Genomic DNA, 20,700 nt, shown 5'->3' with positions numbered 1-20,700 from the left:
TTATTTGTCAGCGTTTCGTTAACGGAAACATTTTGGTGGTTGAAATGTTTTGACTTCGTGTAAGAGCGCATTAAACAACATTTGGTCAAACTGTGTATATTTTAGTTTATGTATACATAGTCCTAATTCATTTTTGCGTTCATGCAGCATTTAATTAATGATATTTTACTCGATCTTGCACTGTATTACTTTAGTTTACATGTGCAAGTTAAAGTGGTATTTTAAATGACGATTATCTTCCAAGTAGACTGAACTCAAAAAATGAAATGGATAAGTGATGTTTTAATGTATGGGCAAATCACCAAAAAATTTCAGACCAAATCACCCAAAGCATTAAACCATAACTTAGTTTGATGGTTCAACTTCTTTTTTTGTAACTAATGCAAACAAAAAATTTCAGGTCAAAAAAGTCAAGTTGTTGTAAAGTAATTGGGTTTTAAACTCTGATCCAATTTTTTTGAAGAAAAAAACACCCAGCTTTCATATGAGTTTTACTTTTAAACTGAAATTTGTAAAGGAACAATGAAAAATCATTTAAAATAAATAAAACTATGTATCTTGAATGATTTTTACATCAGATTTTGAAAACTATACTTTAATGAAACTAACACAATGCTGTTTCATTTTTATATATAAATGAACGTAAAAAAATTTCGAATAAAAAAACCATTTGGATCTTTGCGGATCGTAAATTAAGTATTGTTCTAAGCTGCTCATCGAGGTGCAATATCTTACTATCGATCCATTATCAAAATATTATGAATATCAAATGACTAATACACATTCACATAGATACAGCTTATTCTTTAAACCTACTAAAGTTGACCTCTAAAGCTACAAAATTTCATAGTCATTAACACTTCTATTAGACTAAAAACCTGGGTACGAATCAAACAAAACTAAAAAGAGGTTTTAAAGTATGTTGGAAATGTAAGTTGTACAACTAACATTTTGAACAATTTAAAACTGAATCTAAAGGATTTTTATTGTAAATGAATTTTAATAAATTAAACAAAAAATTTTTTTACCTAAGTTTTAATGTTTTATTGATGGTTTTATTAATATCTTGCATTTCCTATTAATGCTATTGCATTATATATGCATGCATTTCCTATTAATCCTATTTTTTAAAAACTTTATTTTTGTAAATATTTTTTAAAAACTTTATTTTTGTAATAAAACATTTGTAGAAAATGCTTAGAAAAATATTATTTTTTTACAATTAACTTTTTTATTTATTTCAGTTTCCATAGTTACAGTTTCCGTAGTTACAGCCGATGAAGGAGTGAAAATTGGAAAACTTCCCGAAAAAATTTAATAACGAAAAAATTTAACAAAGAAATACGTGATCAGTTTCTAAAATAGTTCCCTAAAAAAAAAAGAAAGCGTTGAAAATGTCATAAACTACTTTATCGTCTGCTTAATTCCTAATGTAAGTAAGTTGATTTGTTTAAATTAATACCGTCTAAGAATTGTTCGTTAATAAAACACCTTTTATATAACCCAAAGTTTATTTTTCATTCTGGTAACTAAAATGCGAAAGTCCTACTTATAAATCTAAAATGTGGTTTTGAGTTTTTAACTTTTAAGATTTCAATGCAAAAACAGTAAAAATTCATAAAAAATAATCAGCAGTGCTTCAAATATTTCAGAATATCTCAAAAGTTTTTGATCAACTTTATTTAGATTATATCGTGTTAGCTTCTAATTTCTCCAGCATGCTTCTTTTAGATGCAATAAAAAACGCAAGACTGTGACTTCCGTTTTTCAGTTTTTTTCGCTGCTTGTTACTTATGCTCATTATTGCAATTAAATGAAGATTGTTGAATACTTTATTAATTTTGCGTGCACGAGGTGCGCGACTTTTCACGCGTGTTTGACCCAAAAATTCTTGAGCTTTAATCATTTAAAGGCCAAAGTTTATCAACCAGAACAACTTTGAAATGAATTGTCATATGCTTAAAAATGATTTTTGATTCAGCAACGGCGACCAAACAAAATTAATATTCAAAAATTGTGTTCAAAACTAAAAAGCTTGTAAAAAAAGCAAAATATAATCATTAAACTTAATATTTTAAGCCAATTTTTATGAATGACAGATTGGAATTAAAATATTAAAATACGATTAAACCATGTAATCACATAGGAATGTTTTTACAACCACGATTAGCCATATTTAGAGTATGTGTGTAAAAAGCTGGAAATTGAAATTAAATTGACAATAAGAAAACAAACAGCTGTAAGCGAAGAGAAAGGCGGGAATTGGAGGTGCCACCCCAAACCATAAGAGTCAAATTTATTTTTAAAAATCATCAAAAAATTAAACAAAAAATATTGCTAGTTAAGATTTTTTGTAAAACAAGCTTTAAAGAACCATAATGCTTTGCTTTGAAGCTTTAAAGTACCATATCATTTTATTTATAGAAAAATAGTTCATCCAAAAAAGTAACAAAGAACATTTTTACACCTCATTTAAAGATTAGAAACCAAAAACTTATCATAATTTTTTAAATTTCCATATTATTTTTATATTTATATATTTATATATTGCATATTATTTTTATATTTATATATTGCATATTATTTTTATATATATATTGTATATTATATGTATTTTTTGTTCTTTGTAATACAAATAGATTTAATGAAAGTAAACTTTGAATTCAAAGTAATTAAAACTTTTTATTGTTAATTTTTTTTTTGCATTTAACGAAAATATTGCAATTTGAAACACAGGCCAACAAAAAATTTTTTGCATTAGTTTTGACATTTGTTCTTACTCTACTTTGATACACTGAATTCAAATCGGACATCAGATTTATCATGGCAAGTTACAGATTATTTGCAATGATTTTTTTTATCTTGCAAAACCTAGGTAATTAACACATTTTCCCAAGGTATTTCTGAATAGCAGGTATAAAACTCATTTGGAATTGCTTGGGTATACTTTGAAAGTTTTTATTTTATACAATAGTAAAAGAAAAATAAATCACCGATGAAAATGAACATTTTAAAGCATGAATGTCATCTTGTCAAAGTCTCGACATTTTTTATAGATTTTAAAGCATAAATATCAAAGTCTCAACATTTTTATAGATTTATAAAAAAAGAATTTAAACTTCAGTTTTTCCAACGTCCTTTCCCAGCAAGCACACAACATTGAAAAAACGTTGAAATAACGTTGATCAACGTTGATCAACGTTATTTCAACGTTGTTTCAACGTTGTGTGCTTGCTGGGACTTTTCCAGAGTCATCTCAATCATCTTAATCAATACTCCAACAGGAGTCTGCCATTTGCTCCAACATCCTTGGTAATGATCTTCAATTGTCTTAAGATCTCGGTAAAACCGCTTTTTATTGTATTCACACACATCTTTTTTAGGAGATTTTTAGAAAACCGGTCAAAATGACTATTTATAAAATGAAGTTTTATATTTATTTTGCACCCTAAATCACAAAATGCTGTCAACAGTATAACAACTGAATCTAAAGAATTTTCTAATTTTTTTTTTACTTCAAAGAAAGTTTTTTACAACACAAACAACAACCAAACCGTCTTCTCCTTGCTATCTTGTTTTAGCAATTTGTTTTATCATTTATAAAATAGCGAGTTTGTGGCCCATCAAAAACTGCTTCCTTTTTTTTTCTCCAATGGCAAACCTGACCTGTCTGTAACTATGTGCTGAAAGCAAACCATATCGGTTTTCAGCGCTTTAAACTTGATTTTATGAAACAAATTGTTTCATAAAGTTTAAGATGGAGTGGTGGGGAATGCCTTTTTTTCTCTACTAAAAGTCAGTTCATTTGCATTATTTGACATTCCCACTTGGTTTGGGTTGCAAATGAACCGTTCCTTTTGTATACAGCGTTGATTTCTTGCTCAAATGTCCCACATGCAGAGATAACATGAAGGTTTAGCAAAACCTTCTACTGACCAAGGAGAAAGCTTTCCATTTTAGATCTACATAAATAATCCAGTTGTGTTCCGGATATTTATTCAAGTTAAGCACCATTTTCGTTGTCATGGTTTCTTGCAAATAAACAGAATGACCATTTGGACAGGACCAAAAATATCGCCATTATGCAAAGGATGCGTTTTAGGCTTCGATTTGAACTATCGAACAACCCTATCAACAGTATCAATCAGAATGTTGAATGTCTAATAGCAGAAGGGATGTTGGGATAAGCTATTTTTAGCCTGTATTAACAAGACTAAAATAGCGATTCCAATTTTTGTTTTGATCACCAAGTTGAATATTGAAATATGATTTATATGCTAGTTTTACTAAATGATTAGTTTTTTTTCAAAAGCTAAGATTTGAAATCAGCATTTAAAAGTACATAAAATTCAGTTTAAACATCTCATGCAACGGAAAAAGCGTTCTTTTGTTGGCGTGTGTAATTCGTTTGCTACTGTAATTGGATGTTTTAATTTGGTATGAATTGCCAACGTTCAGCGACGGAAATTAATTTTCGGAAAAAAGTGGTTTATTTCTAGTCTTGGTTTAATTTCGCTGAAATGTAACGATAAACGATAAAGTGACGATTTAGATGTTTTTCATTGCCGTCATGCAATGAAAAACGTTTAAGCTATCTACATCGTTTATAAAACAAAAATAATTACGAATACTAAACAGCAAATTTACCAAAACGTCCAAGGATAAAAAGAGTGGAGAATGAAACTGCCGACAAATCGTCTTTGAATTACTAAGGCAATTTCTTCGACCATCGATGGGATTATCTCTGCTTATCTCTTTAAATATTGGAACTTAAATAATCTTTGAACTTTGAAAAAACTTTTTTCCCCGCATTCAGTTCACGTTATCATTATGTGTATATCATACAAGTCAGCTATTAGGGATTATCTATGGCTATTTTTAAGGACTCAAGGAACCCTTGAATATATAAACGAAGTACAGATGACTTCTTAACGATTAGAGAGGGCTCTTTAAAAACCCTCAGTGTATAAAGAATTTCTCAATAAACAAAAAAGTACAAGTTGAGTTTAGATGTGATTTTTTTTTTTTTTCTGTGAAAGCAAAAATTGACTTTTAGACGACAGCAACAATGACAAAGTCAAAAGTTGATTGGGTGAATATTATTATCGAAAATATTCCATGAAGCGCATTCAACAGTTCCGAAGAACCGTTTTAAAAAAAGGATTTAAAGGATTTTGCGGTGTAATCGCCAGGCTTAATAATAGTTACGAAATAAGTAATTATTGTAGATCTGTTTAATTATATGGCTAGACGAAGAATAAATTATGCGTACTCATTCAGGCTTTCTAAAGGGTGCCAAAGCCTAGGATCAGACTTGTGAAAAACGAAATCAAACAATCCTACTATTAAAAAAAACGACTTGAGGTACTAGACGTTCATTGAATCTGCTAGATAAAATGATTATTCGTTTTCCCATTCAAATAATATGGAAATAAAACTATATCCGATGAGTCTAAATATTTTCAAAATCCAATTTTTTTTATCGACAACCAAAGGAAATCGTGTATCGAGTTCAAATAAACTTTTAACTGTGCACTTATTGTTATGTAATGGCAAAACCTTTCCTTTTTCATTTAGATAAGGTCGTATTTTTTTGCAAAAAAAAAAAAAAAAAAAAAAAAACAACTCATAAGTTATATGAGCTTTTTGTAAAGAGTAATCTATACAGCTTCAGTTCCACCCCTTTTATCAACAACAACAAAAAATGTTTTAAGAACAGATTGAGTAAAAAACTTATGTAATGTAAAAAACTTTTGTTCAGAATTTAAGTAATGAGTAAACTTTATGTTAACTACTGTAAATTTAAAGTATATTATTAGGTATAAATATTTTATCAATAAAGTTTGCTACTATGGCATTTAATTAACTTTTTAAGTTTAAGTTTTTTAGTGCTTACATTTTTATGTATTTATCTGATTTTTATTTAAATTAATATTGCTTTACTTTGAAAAGATGGTCAAGAAAAAACGTCTAATTAAAAATGTCCCATCTTTGTTTGTGGCTTTATATGATTATGATCCACTCAACAATGAAAGTAGCAATCATGAGCAGCCCTTTGTTACTCCGGAGTTATCAACACAGTTATCATTTAAACGGGGTGAAACTATGTCTATGATAAGTGATGTATTAGACCATTGGATTCTATGCAAATCTACCGAAACTGGAGAGCAAGGTTATGTAATGACATCACTACTTGCCCCGTTAACTGGTGATGGAGTCAGGTACTTTGTATTCTCACTTAAAATTCAACAAGTCTTGAGTTTTTTCTTTTGAGAAATGACACACTTCTTCCATTTTAGTGGTGTCCGTTATGTTAAAAAGAGTAAAAAAGAGAAAAAGAGACATATGGTTTATTTCCCAAACGTTCCATTAACAAAACCAAAGGTCAGTTTTTTATTTATATTAAGTATATATTTAGTATATATTGTGTTTGAGTGGTAAAAGTATACATATGCACTTTTTGGTTACAATAAAAATTGTATAAAAAAAAAAACAATCTGACATTTTTCTATTAAAAAGCATCGCAAATCAAACAATGAGCATCTAATTACTAAGCAATGATTTCATTACCAAGCAACTGTTTCATTACCAAGCAATAATCTTTTATTAGACTTCCATAAAGATTTTTCATTTTGATTTCACTCAGTTTTGAAAATTTCATACTTTTATGGCCATTAGTATTTTAGATATTAAATCATTTTGTTTATTGATTATATGTAAAATTTCCATCAGTAAATAGGTACAGAGGTTTTTTTAGTTCAATGATTGTTGATAAAGTAAACATAAAAATTCCTACTGCAATAAACCCTACAATAACCATTATCACCATTTTTGTAACATCAGCCCCTTTTGTAAAATTGTATTAAGTATAATATAAAAAGTAAGGAAGACAATTTTTTCTGACTCTTTTGATGTATAATTAATTCTACAGAAACCATCAGTAACCTTTCTCAATTTTGGAAAAAGTCTCATCATCTGAGAAATTCTGGGTAATTCAAACTACTTCCAACCTGCATGCCATAGGTTTTTTGTTGTTATATGAAATACTCTTTAAATTATCATATAACCAAACAAAAAACAACTTAAACATTGAGTGCTTTAAAAAATCCTAGATATCCCTTTTTTTAGTTAATGTGTTGTTTTTTCTCATCATATTGATATTTAGTAAAATGACAAAAATTAGTAAATCAGTTCTTCTAGTTTTGTCCAGAAATAAAAAATTTTTTCATATTAAAAAAAGAAAGAATGCTAAAGTTACAAATAACAATTTTTTACTACAATATGGTAACAAATAACAACTTGATACAGCATTTATATTGAGGTTTTAAGTTTCCAACCCAATATAAATATATATTGTTTTAATATATATTGTTTTAATATATGTAAAGTTGATACCAGTATACCAATCAAGTATACCGTCAGTATACCATCATACCAGGATATATATCTATATATTCTGATATGATGGTGTACTGGCTACCTATATATAAATCTACTTATTTTATGTTAAACATGAAATTAGCTTAATGCCCACACTCATGCAGCACCAGAAAAATGCTGAAGTCAAATACTTTACCTCCAAGGTCAAGGCCAAAATAATTTAATATCCAAGACCAAGAGCCTGTCTAGGTCAAGACCAAGGAGTTTCAGTTCCAAGGTCAAGACTAAAAAGGGAAAGGATTTTGGAACTTAAAGTGTTTTTTTTTTTTTTTTTTTTTTGCATTTGTTTTTATTTCAAATTTCATTTCTAATTATACTTTTTGTGGTCATTAATTTTTTTTCATCATCTCCTTATTGAAATGAAGAATTAATCAATTTTTCTCATAGCCAGTTTGTCCTGCTGACAAAGCAAACATCTTGTCTCGCTTTTTTTTTGGATGGGTTACAAGGTAAACTTTATTGAAAGTTTTTCTTCACTTTGTTTTTTCTAATAAAAACTTTTTCTTCGGAACTTTTTATCATCTAAGTTTACACCATATAAAGTGCTGTTTACACCATATAAAGTTCTGTTTTTCTCAAATCAAAAATCTTTTAAATTTAAATTAGTTTTTTAAAATGGATATGTTGCTTAAATATGCTTTTTTAAATTTGTGTATTGTTTTAAAAGTTTGAAAATGTGTAATATTTTTGTTTTAGATTGGTGTTTGATGGATTCAAGAGACCATTAGAAGATAATGATCTTTGGCAACTTCAAGAAAAGAATACGGCACAATATGTTGGTCAAAGATTTGAAAAGTATTGGGCCAGGGAAATGGAAAAGCAAAAAAAGTGAGTGATAGTGTTTTTGTTTGATGTTGTTTTTTGGTTTTGGTGATGGTCTAACAAATGAAATTTTTTTTCATTGTTACTAGACTGAGTATTTTAAATGAAAGTACTTTTTCAGGAGCAAGCTGCAACTAACCATGCTTCTCTGTACTGATAAGCCTTTTTTAAATAGTTATTTTTTAATGAATTTTATGTAATTTTATGTCTTTTTTTTTAATGAATTTTATGTCATTAGTGGCATGTGAGATTAAATGCATTTTTTGGTTAACTATTGATTAATCTTTTTTTAGTAGTCCATTAATAGAAGAGGTTTGTCAAGAGAAAAAAAAGGTAAAGGGTCAAGATTTATTGCAAGAAAAAAATTCTGAAACTCCAAAATCTGTTAAATCCTATAAATACAAACCATCAGTTTCAAAAGCATTGTTTTATACGTGTGGAAAGCCTTATTTGATTGCAGCCTTGTTAAAGCTGGTTTATGATTGTTCATTGTTTGTGCAACCATGGTTGTTAGGGTAGGTAAAATACCATTTAAAAGGTGTAGAGAGGGTGGGTAGTACAAAATATTTTATGAATAAAAACCAACCTATCGAAATCAAAACAAAAAACAAATGTTCAATTTAAGTTTTAAAAATTTATGCTGATCATGAGCATTGAAATCTTCTTATTGAACCTTTTAATATTCTTACTATATTCTTATATATATTCTTATTTGCTTGAATGTAAAGTGTGCACAAACTCTGATTAAACACAGTCTTATTTGAAAAAGATTGAACAAAAAAATTTTAAACGAAAAAAGATAAAGAAAAGCAAATTGAAACAAGTTGTCTGAATCTAAAAAAAGATCAAATGAGTTAGCAAAAAATAACTTGACCTCCTGATTAACATGTCCTAAGTAATAAAATTAATAATCAGTGATTTAAATAATGTTTTATTATTTTTTAAAATTAGATTAGTTAGAATGCTTAACATAAAATATTTTAAATTGAATTATAGCAAAATTTAACAAAAGTAATAATAAAAATTTAAACAAAAAAAAAACAGAAATACTTGTTAGCAATTGTTAGGAAAAATTTGTTGCAATATTTATTTGGTAGTTAATTTAACATTAATCACCCTTAAAGGAAAGAGTTTATTTTCTTAGGAAATCTATCGAGGTAATAGAAAACAGAGGAATTGGTAGTTCTTGGGGTTACCTGTATGCATCTATGTTGTTTGTAACAGGCTTAGTGGGTTCTATAATTCTGCATCAATATTTCCAAATTGCTTTTGTGACCAGTTTGAGAGTGAGATCATCATTGTTAACAGCAGTTTATAAAAAGGTAGACGGGTTTTTACTATTTATGTTTTTCTAAACAGTGTTGCATTTTTTTAAGTTTTGAATGATATTATTTTTCATTTTTGGTATATTTCTTGACACACATTTGCACACTTATTTATCGATTTGTTTTTTTCTTTGTGTAGATGTTTCGATTGAATAACTTTGGTAGAGTTGATTTCACTGTTGGGGAAATGGTTAACTTGATGACAGTTGATACTCAGAAATGCCATGATCTTTTAACATATCTCAATATAGTCTGGTCAGGTCCATTTCAAATAATTGTATCTTTAGTATACCTTTATCTTTTAATGGGATGGTCTGTTCTAGCTGGTATGGGTGTGTTGCTTTTGTTTATACCATTGACTAGTTGTTTTTCAACATTTGAAAAGAAATACCAAGCTAGGCAAATGGTTCATAAAGATCGCAGATCTAAATTAATGAATGAGATTCTTGCTGGTATCAATGTTATAAAGTTGTACTCTTGGGAAGATAGTTTTATTGCAAAAATAATGAACTTTAGGAATGACGAGTTAAAGCTTATTAAAAAAGCAATGTTATTGCAAGCAAACCACAGTTTTTCACTGAATCTTGCTCCTTTTTTGGTTTCATTTTCAACATTTTCAGTTTATGTTTTGTTGGGGAACAATCTAACAGCTGAAAAGGCTTTTGTGGCCATTTCCCTTTTTAACATACTTAGATTTCCATTGTTCCTTTTGCCTATGGTCATTGCAAATATTGCTCAGTTTAGAGTTTCAGCTAAACGGCTATCAAAGTTCTTAAAGAGTGAAGAGTTAGATCCAGTCTCTCAAACAGATTATACAGATAATGAAAATGCTATTGAAATACGCAACGGTACATTTAAATGGAGTGATCATGGAGAACCCATTTTGCAGAACATTAATCTTAAAGTTCCTTTCGGAAGCTTAACAGCAATTGTTGGTCAAGTTGGTTCAGGGAAATCATCTCTAGTTTCTGCAATACTTGGTGAAATAAAGAAAGTGAGTGGAGATGTTTTTGTAAAAGATAGTATTTCATATGTTTCACAGCAGCCATGGATCCAAAATAAAAGTTTGCGTGACAATATTGTTTTTGTGAGTGATTACGAAAGTAAATGGTATAATAAGGTTGTTGATGCTTGCGCATTGAAGCCTGACATTGACTCATTAGTCGGAGGAGATAGAACTGAAATTGGTGAGAAAGGTATCAATTTGAGTGGTGGGCAAAAGCAACGTGTCTCAATTGCTCGGGCTGTTTATCATAAATCAGAACTTTATATTATGGATGACCCTTTGTCTGCAGTTGATGCTCATGTTGGAAAGCATATCTTTGATCATGTTATTGGAAGTAAAGGGTTATTAAAAAACAAGGTAAAAAGAAAGAAAATTGATTTTTATTACAAAAATTTTATGCAAAATTTAAGAAAGGTTGGTTCTTATTAAATATATCACTTTTGCTTGTTTTATTGTTTTTCATTTAGACTCGCCTATTGGTTACTCATAACCTTACATATTTACCCTTTGTTGATCATATTATTGTTTTAAATGACAATAAAGTATCTGAGGTATAAATTATCATAATTATTAAAAAATTTTAAAAAAATGTTTAGTATATTATTTAAATAATTATTTGGAATGTAAATTAAGGATTTAGCTGTTTTATTTCAGTGTGGGAGTTATGAAGAACTGAAAAACAGTGGTGGAGCATTTGCTGAATTTTTAAGAACATTTCATTACCAAGCAGTAAATGAAGATGAAGCTAAATCAAGTTCGTTAGAAAAGGAGGAGGATGAGATCAAAGAAATTGCTGGTAAATATGATCTACAGATATTTTTAGTCGGTAGAAAAAAATAACTATTAATGACCATGAAACATAAGTAAAATACTTTTGTGGCAATGCTTAACTGATCTATTAAAACATTTGTCACTTAGCTTCAAATTTATTTATTCTTGTGCAAGTTTCTTGATTTCTGAAGTTAAAATACACTTTCAAAATCAGGATGCTGTTAAAGCCTTATAGATCCACTGTTAGATCTGTTAAAGATCTGTTGGATGGATGATGATGTTGGATTCCTCTTGAGTAAATTTTATGTAAATTCTCAAGTTGTGTGGTGTATAATTCTGTTTCAACTTTCAACTTTCAGCCTTCATATGGTTGTTATCAACTAAAGTTGGACACCTACATAAAATCTGTTTCAACTTTCAACCTTCATCCATATTATCATCAAATGAAGTTGGACACCCACATAAAATCTTTGAATCTGTTATTCATTCCTTAACAGTGTCAACATCAAAAGTGCCCTTTAGTTTTTGATCAATATAGAATCAGACTTCATTAAAAATATTGTTATCTTTACTTTATTGGCCAAATTTAAACCAAAATAAAAAAATAAAAAAAACTTCATGTTACCAAAATACAGACTTAAAACTAAACTATTAATGTTAAGTTCAATCAAATTTTTTTTACCAATCATATGTTACTGGTTTTCAAAAATTTAGATTTGAAAAAAATTTAGATCATGTTTTGTTTATAGATCTAGAAAATCTTCATGTTGATATTGTTGGCAAAGACAATACACTGAGCGAGCTCTCAGAGCATGCTCTAAGCTTTACAAACTTAGCTTATGCCACATCAAACAGCTGTGTATCAGTATTTGAAGATCTAAAAAACAGTGACAAAAATGATGAAGTTGACAAAAATGAAATATACAAAAAAGAAGCTCAACAAATACTTGCGCAGCACGAAAAAGTAGTTTTGGCAAAAGATTCCAATCAAGCAGAAGTTTTAATTTCTCAGGAAGTTTCTGACACTGGAAGGGTAATTAATTTTCTTCTTCTCTTCTTCTTTTCTTCTTCTCTTCTTCTCTTCTTCTTTTCTTCTTCTCTTCTTCTCTTCTTCTCTTCTTCTCTTCTTCTCTTCTTCTTTTCTTCTTCTCTTCTTCTTTTCTTCTTCTCCTTAATTTTGTAAAATTCTCCTCTCTTTTATTTTTTGTTATAACTTTTATTTTTAGTTCAAGAAAAATTTTTATTTTTAGTTCACTTTAAATTTAAGTCTAAAAGTAGAAAACTCAAAATTTTTCCCTCATAAAGTAACCAATTGAATTTATCCAAAAAGATCATTCTCTCTCAACACATTGGGTTGCAATTAGGCATTGCACAACCATCAAAACTAGATTGTAAGATTGGGTAGCAAACTCTGCTGTTTAGAAGTCTCAGGACCTTCTTTAAATGAATCAATCTGGAAAAATAAACATCATTTTAATTAGGCAGATATAATTATTATAATTATTATAATTAAAGCATTTACATGTAAAAAACAGAGTAAAAACAAAAAATCTCATCAAACTTTGCAAGAATTTTTACATTGTATTACACTGGTCTTTTTTAGCGGACTAAAGTTATTTTTACCTCAAATTTTGTTAAACCACTCTTTTAAGTAGGTTAACATGAGATAAGAAAAAATAAAATTAGGTTAACATGAGATAAGAAAAAATAAAATTAGGTTAACATGAGATAAGAAAAAATAAAATTAGGTTAACATGAGATAAATACCATTAAAAATAAATTCAAAACCATTGTTCTATTTGTTTGTTTTTTTATGCTTTTTTCTATAAAATTAAAAAAATTTTAAAAAATGAGGGGGGTCTTAAACTTTAAATGGTTGTTTCTTTTGAGCGTTGAAATTTTTTTGAAATTCTGATGTTTGAAATCTTTTTATAAATTTTGATCCGATTTAAAATGGCAGAATTTTTTATCAAAAGTTACTCATCTCTAGTCAGTAGGTTACTCAGGGCATTTTTGCAGGGGGCACTTTGCTTACACAACTTGGAAGGTTAGAAGAAAAGCTCCTTTTTTAAAAAGTGTTTTCAGTCAGGCAAATTTAAGGGTTAAAGGAGCATGGTGATATTTAATCTGTTGTTTTTGAACATTTCTTCTTTAAAGAAAGAAAAAAATAAAAAGAACAGGAATTGATAAGAATCCACAGATGAGCAAGTGTACTTGCCTCATTTGCCTTTTTTGCCTTATTTGCCTCATTTATAGAATTGTTAAGAAAATGAGAGTAATTTTTTTTATGAAAGGTTTTTATTTTTCAACATTCTGTAAAAAAACTTGCCTTATAGTACAGCAGTATGAAACTTTGGGTACAAAGTTGTCATTCTTTGCAGCACATTTGATTTTTGTTGAAGATGTTCCTCAATTGTTCCTCAATTCCTTGATTTGTTTCCTCAAAAGTCAAAAGTTATTAAATACTTTTATGTTTTTATGACAACATTTTTTTCAACTCAAAGTTTTTATGAATGCAAATGTTAAAAAGATAAAATTTCCTCAGTTTATCTGGTTTTTTTTTTTTTTTTTTAATGTTTGTATTTTAAATGTTTGTACTTAATATATTTATTTCAAAATAACAAAAAGTTTTATTGAAATCATTTCTTTTTTATCTAAATTTAAAATTAAATCCATGCATCAAATTACTATAAACAATAACGCATAAGTAATAGAAAATTTTTTTATGTCTTTTTTAAGTAAAATAAAATATCAACATCAGAATTGTTCTATTAAAAGAATGTTGCTGTTGTCATGATAAACAGTAAAGCCTTACTTTAAAGATTCTTGCTGTGTTTAGTTCACATGATTTGATAAAATCTGTGTCTTAAGGATGTAAGTTAATGGGATAAGCAATCAAATCACAATAGTTATTATTACTTTATGTTATATTAATTTTTGCAATTTATAGTTAGTAAATAAGAACTAAATTTATGAAAATATTGATATGAAAGATTATTTTATCTTTAATATAGATAAAATTTTGTAGCTACTTAACAAAGGTTGCTACATCATGCAGATCATTTTTATTACTTCATTCTTAAAATATTCTTTTTTAGATTAAAAGGCTTATTAACATTCCCTAATGTTTTTTTTTATAGGTGAAGCGATCAGTATACTTGACCTACTCGAAGTCTATTGGCGTTTTTTTGACTCTCCTTTTTCTCTTTTTTGGTCTAATAACTGAAGGATTTTCACTTTTTTCTCGCATTTGGTTAGCGTGGTGGAGCTCCGACAAAGGTGTCTCTGAGAAGAAACGGGATTTGTATCTAGGTATTTATGGAGCACTGGGTGCATCACAAGCTCTATCTGCTTGGTTCCAAGCATGCATTATTTGTTTAGGAGTAATTAGGGCTTCAAAAGCACTTCATAATAACCTTTTAAAGAATGTTCTACGATGTCCAATGATGTTCTTTGAGACCACCCCTATGGGAAGAATAGTCAATCGATTTTCAAAAGACATCAACTTAATTGATGAGTCGATTCCAAAAAGTTTGAAATCTTTTGTGTCCTGTTTTTTTACATTATGTGGTACTATATTTGTCATAAGCTTTACAACTCCAATCTTCCTTGCTGCTTTTTTTCCGATCGGAGTGGGTTATTTTCTAACTCAGGTTTGTCATAAGTATATTAGATTCTAATATATTATGTATTCATGTAAAGGTTACTCAAAAATAAATAGAAAAAAAATTAAATGTAGAACTATTAGGGTAACTAAGAAATTTATGTTTTAGATAAAAAGTATATTCTACTTGATCTACGAGATTATAAAATAATTTTGATTTTTTAGCGCTTTTATGTAGCGTCTTCTCGACAGCTTCAACGCATTGAGTCTGTTAGGCGTTCTCCTATCTACAATCATTTCTTTGAAAGTATCAATGGTGCATCTACAATACGTGCTTATCATTTAAATGATGAGTTTATATCTGAGAATGAATCTAGAATTGATTTTAGCCAAGAAGCCAGTTTTCCGATAATATGTTCGAACAGGTGAGATTTTACCACAATTAGCATGAAATATACAAAAATTGCAGAGACAATCTTGGAGCAGTCATCAGAAATGACAAGTGAAACTCAGATCATAAGATGACTGAGCAGGTTCAACATACATTGACAAAAAACTTGGACGATGAACATTAACTAACATAATAATGTAAAAGTGAGTACTTTTATCACTAAGCAACCACTACAGAATGACAGTACTACAAAGAATGTTTTCCATTTTAACAGTTGTGCTGTATTGATAAGAATAAAATCTTCAAAGTTAGTATAATAATATTATTATATTATTATATTGTTATTTGCATTCAGGTGGTTAGCAATGCGCTTGGAGACTTGTGGTCATCTCATAACCTTTTTTGCAGCTTTGTTGTGCATTATTCAACGAGATAAATTATCTCCCGGAATGGTTGGATTATCAATATCTTATGCACTTCAGGTTAGAGCAGAATTGATATGTAATTTTTTACACTCTCTTAGCATAAATTAAAACTAAAAAGCTATGTTGTTACTTCAGAATTTAATAAAAGCTAATTTTGAAAGAGTAATAAGTAGCCTAGGTTTAATGTACAGTACTTTTTTTTTATTTTTAGGTGACTCAATCATTAAATTGGCTGGTACGAATGTCAAGTGAACTTGAAACTAACATTATTTCTGTAGAAAGAGTAAAGGAGTATATTGATCTTCCAACTGAGGTAATATAATAAAAACATATCTATCATTTAATTTGATTGAGAAAAGTGCATTTCAAGCAATAGTAAATTTTATTTTATTTTGTATTTCCCATAATATTCAACAATCAAATGAATATGTAAATATGATTTTAAAAATAATAGTGTATGTGCTTGCTAAAAGCTAATAATACTCAAATGGCAACAAACCTTTATACTTAAAACTTTATGATTTTTGATTTATTATATATGATTTCTTAGTGACTTTTTTTAACCATAAAGTATGAGAATATTATATATGAAATATTTTATTTATATTGTAATTTTAATTTCTTCTATATAGCTTTGCATGTTTTCTATCATGAATTAGTTTTGTTTGTTGTGTTTTTGCTATTTTTTTTTTTTTTCTTTTTCTCATTTTCAATTTTAGGCTGCAGCAGTTATTGAAAGTAATCGACCTCAGAAAGAATGGCCCAGTTTTGGTGCAATTGTGTTTCATAATTATTGCTTAAGATATCGTAAGGATTTGGACTTGGTACTAAACAATATATCCTTTAGTGTGGAGCCAACAGCAAAGGTTTGTAGTTTTTTTTTGTTTAAACTTTTTAGTTCAGACAGCTGCAAGATGGAAAGAGTAAAATATTTGTGCAATAGTGTGCTAAATTTAAAAAAGTTGAATTTAAAATTATACAAATTTCAATACTTGGGATGCCTAATTAGATATTCAAAAGGATGGTGTAATAAGTAGTTTCATTACTCGATTTGTTTCTTAGCTGATTCTATTTAGGGAAATAAAATTTCTTGAGAGAAGTCCTGTTGAAAGTTGTCTAATAATATTTGAGTCAGAAGATAATTTTTCTCATACAGGTTGGTTTGGTTGGTCGAACTGGTGCTGGTAAATCTTCAATTGCAAATGCTCTATTCCGCATTATAGAACCAGCTTCAGGAAGCATTCTAATAGATAATGTTGATATTTCGACTATTGGGCTGCAGGATCTCAGGTCTCGAATAACCATTATACCTCAAGTAAGTCTTTTTCATATTTGTAAAGTTCTTAACACTTTCTCCTTTTTTATTCCATTATTAATAAGGTCTTTTGTTTACTTTAAGGACCCAGTTCTTTTCTCTGGGACATTGCGCTTTAATATTGATCCATTTGATCAGTTTGATGATGCTGATATCTGGAAAGTTTTAGAGATATCAAATCTAAAGACACATGTTTCTGGTCTGGAGGGTGCTCTGTTGCATGAAATTCTCGAAGGAGGAGAAAACCTAAGGTAATGTCTTTACATCTTTGAACAAATATATGTAAGCAGTTTTTAAAGCCATGAAAGGAAATCCTGTCTTCTTTTCTTAGTGTTGGGCAACGTCAGCTGGTGTGTCTTGCTCGTGCAGTCCTTAGAAAAAGCAAAATTCTGATTCTTGATGAAGCTACATCATCTGTGGATCTCGAGACAGATGCATTCATTCAGGATGTTATTCGAAAAGAATTTAAGTCAAGCACGGTGTTGTGCATTGCCCATCGGTTAAACACAATTTTGGATTATGATAAGTATGTGTAATGTTTGCTTGCTATTTAATTATTTCTTATGTACCGCCAATTTCAACGCGAAAAGTTCTAGAAATTTCTAAATATTGAATGTCAAAATTTCACTCTAACAATATTTGATAAGATGCAGAGTTCTTTGTTGAGAGACTAAGATACCAGCTGACATGTTTACCGTAGTGATTCCGGAAAACTTTTTTTACATTTCAATAAAAAATGCGCCGTTGAATAACGATGAATTTGTTTTTTGTAACTTTTTTTTTTTTTTTTTTTTAGAATTATTGTTCTAAGTCATGGTGAAATCTTGGAGTACGACTCTCCAAAAGCCTTAGCCCGACAGCAAGGTGAGTTTTACAAAATGCTAAGAGATGCAGGTTTGAGTATTTCTACAGAATAATTTATAACCTTTCTGTTTCTGTTGGTTGTTTTTTAATTTATTTTTTAAAAGTTTGAGCGATGTTTTTTTCGACAATATGTTTATCATTGTATTTCAAGAAAGATAGATTTTTAAAATATAAAACAATATATATATATATAAAAACTAAAAGATTTTTCAAATTTATTCAACTCTCTGAAGGAAATTTTTAATTGTCAATATTTATGAGCTTGTTTTTTGGTGCTGTTTCTCGAAATGATTTTAAATTTAGATAGACTTTATTTTTATTTTAAATATTTATCATTTTACAGCTCATTTTGTTGCTTTTTTTTAAAAAAATTTCGGATTTTTTATGACAAGTAAAGAATAAAAAGTTTTATAAAGTTTTATTAGAAAATTTTTTGTTTTATTTGTTTTAAACTTTCCTTCCTTTTTGTATTTTCGATAATAAATAAGGCTTAAAAGTTGTTCTCTACGTATCACCCGTGTTCTGTTACTACTGCATAAAAATCATAAATATAGTGGGTTCGGTTTGAACACTACATGTTAATCATACTATAAGTTGTTTAAAGCAAATTTTTTAGGGCTGTTTTTAAAAGTTCATGCTTCACATTCAACATATTCGCATGTTTTAAACTGTTTTGTTTTAGATCAATCCTTAAAATCAAATATGCTAAAAAAACACGATCGCTATCTATTGAAATGGTTCCTCTCTATTATAATAGCCAGTTCACTTATGTCAAATTATATATCAAATTGTAAATGAAGCTAACGTGAGAACTAAAACCCAAAAAAACTTATTAAAGGCTCGCTTTATAACTTATTCTTATAAATCAGAAGTTAAATTCATTTAAACGGTATAGTTTTCTTAATTAGACCAGTAAAATGACTTGCATAAATCACGTGGGTGAAAAAGTTTAGTTTTCTTATCTTACTCCCTTTTTATGAGGTTTTGGGACAAAATTTCGTTATAACTGACGAGTATACAAGCTTTCGTTTTAACTGGATATCAGAGTGGAGTTCTCATCACCATTAAAATGCGTTTAACATTAATAAATGACTATTTGGTCGCAAATGATGGACCAATCCTGTACTAGGAAAAGTAGAAGTTTTTGAGAAATATTTTACGAAAGCTCGTGTCAACTTAAAACTTTCTTTTTCAGTTTGAACTTAGATGAAAAGAGAGCATAAAGTTCTCTTTATAAAATCTAAACATCAAGTCTACACTAAGAATAGGTTGTGCGTAATTATCAAGTCTACACTAAGAACAGGCTGTGCGTAAGCACTCTTCAAACTATTATTACTTTTTAAACTTACGTTAAAGTTTGAAAAACTATTATTAGTTTAAACCATCATAAGTCTTTAAACTGTTTTGTCTATCATCGCAAGCGTCAATTTCCATGACCCATTGTGCGTCATCAAACTCGTTTTTGTTATTGTCGAACTCATCATTGTGATAATAAAAGTTTGAAAAGTTTTATGGAATTTTTATACCTTGCTGCACCATTGAAAAACTATATGTTAACGAAATATGCAGTAGAAGCGTCTTGACATCTAATCCTGAATAACATACTCAAAACATGAATGGTGAAGCTTTAAGAAATGATGCATTTCACTTCCATCCTTGAAGCAGATTTCAACAGGAAGTAAATCTACGTCTTCAACAAAATCACTTGAGTTTAATGATGAAAAGTCCTGGTTTATTTACTTTGAAATTAGTTTTGGCTTCAACAAACTCAGTCTCTCGCGTAGCGCCCCGCGCCCTTAAGTCTCGCACATAGCGCCCCACTCTCTAAAGCAAACTATTAGAATCAAGGAGGAGGGGTTCAATTTAGTTGAAGTAAGTTGTTTTTTTTTGTTACTATGGCTTTAGAGCACTCACAGTTAAAATGACTTAGTTTCGCATCTGTTTCGGCCCTTCCCTCTCAAAACAAAATTCTATACAGTCGCCTATTTTTAAACCCTTTAGTGTTTAGCCAGTGGCGGAGCTAGCAAGTAAGTCCAAACAATATTACGGGCCCAATTGTTTTAATTACAGTTTAAAGTTTCCTGTAAAACCTTGTCAAGCTATATGAATTAAACAAAACATTTTTTGCTCAAGTCAAAGTCTGATTGTCACTACCCAGCTAACACAAAACGTTCAAGTACGTTCGATGAACGTTGGAAACGTTCTTAGAACGTTCTTAGAACGTGCCCGACCGTTTCTAACGTTCTAAGAACGTTTCTTGAACGTTTTGTGTTAGCTGGGTACCGAACGATTTGGTTGAATGAATGCATTTCTCATAAAAATGATTTGTAATGTTATCTGTGTTAATTTTTTGATTATAGAAAGCTAGGGAGTGAAAGCCTTTTCACCCCTCATCATCGGCTAGCCCTATCCCTGTAGTATACACGCCAGAATTCACTATGCAAACCTTTTTTTAAAACTAAAGAATTCGATTCCTTTCCCCTTTCTTGTGTAAAGATTTGATTTTCATAATTTTTGGCCCCCTCAAACCCCCAAATTTATGAACAACATCCTTTTTCAGTTGAAACACCGAGAAATAAGAAAAATAAGAAATAAATAAAAATAATGAGAGAGGTTTGCGCCGATATTCTGAAATTAAACCAAAGAAATCAATCTAAACAAAGGTAGCTTGCAGATATTTGCTAATATATTAAGTAGTTCTGCGTTTTTTATTAAACATTGGATAAAATGTCGGGGC

At 29.1% G+C, this 20,700-nt stretch overlaps 1 protein-coding gene across 1 annotated transcript; it reads left to right on the top strand.

The window, feature by feature from the left end:
- Positions 1-1,321: 1,321 nt before the first annotated feature.
- LOC145191418 (multidrug resistance-associated protein 1-like) lies at positions 1,322-18,328 on the top strand. Its single transcript, XM_090074101.1, has 20 exons — positions 1,322-1,432; positions 5,953-6,221; positions 6,300-6,384; positions 7,828-7,889; positions 8,137-8,268; positions 8,556-8,777; positions 9,407-9,584; positions 9,727-10,950; positions 11,061-11,144; positions 11,248-11,389; positions 12,114-12,397; positions 14,505-15,017; positions 15,194-15,393; positions 15,715-15,841; positions 15,996-16,097; positions 16,504-16,650; positions 16,941-17,099; positions 17,184-17,350; positions 17,431-17,625; positions 17,896-18,328. Exons 2-20 carry the CDS (start codon positions 5,953-5,955, stop codon positions 18,014-18,016), a joined length of 4,413 nt encoding a protein of 1,470 aa, XP_089930227.1. The 5' UTR covers positions 1,322-1,432; the 3' UTR covers positions 18,017-18,328.
- Positions 18,329-20,700: the final 2,372 nt, after the last annotated feature.

This window comes from Hydra viridissima, unplaced genomic scaffold (assembly GCF_058129835.1).
Source record: "Hydra viridissima isolate aposymbiotic clone 2 unplaced genomic scaffold, HvirCarnegie_v1 scaffold_16, whole genome shotgun sequence".
Lineage (NCBI taxonomy): Eukaryota > Metazoa > Cnidaria > Hydrozoa > Anthoathecata > Hydridae > Hydra > Hydra viridissima.
Note: the sequence above shows the minus strand (reverse complement) of the source record. Positions and strands in the feature narration are given on the sequence as shown.

What these genes read in the sequence shown, in the direction of transcription:
- LOC145191418 (XM_090074101.1), top strand. Translation starts at nt 5,953, where the DNA reads ATGGTCAAGAAAAAACGTCTAATTAAAAATGTCCCATCTTTGTTTGTG. An exon ending in TTCCATTAACAAAACCAAAG is followed by an intron (nt 6,385 to 7,827) that starts GTCAGTTTTTTA and finishes TTTTTCTCATAG; the next exon opens with CCAGTTTGTCCTGCTGACAA. An exon ending in AAGTTTCTGACACTGGAAGG is followed by an intron (nt 12,398 to 14,504) that starts GTAATTAATTTT and finishes TTTTTTTTATAG; the next exon opens with GTGAAGCGATCAGTATACTT.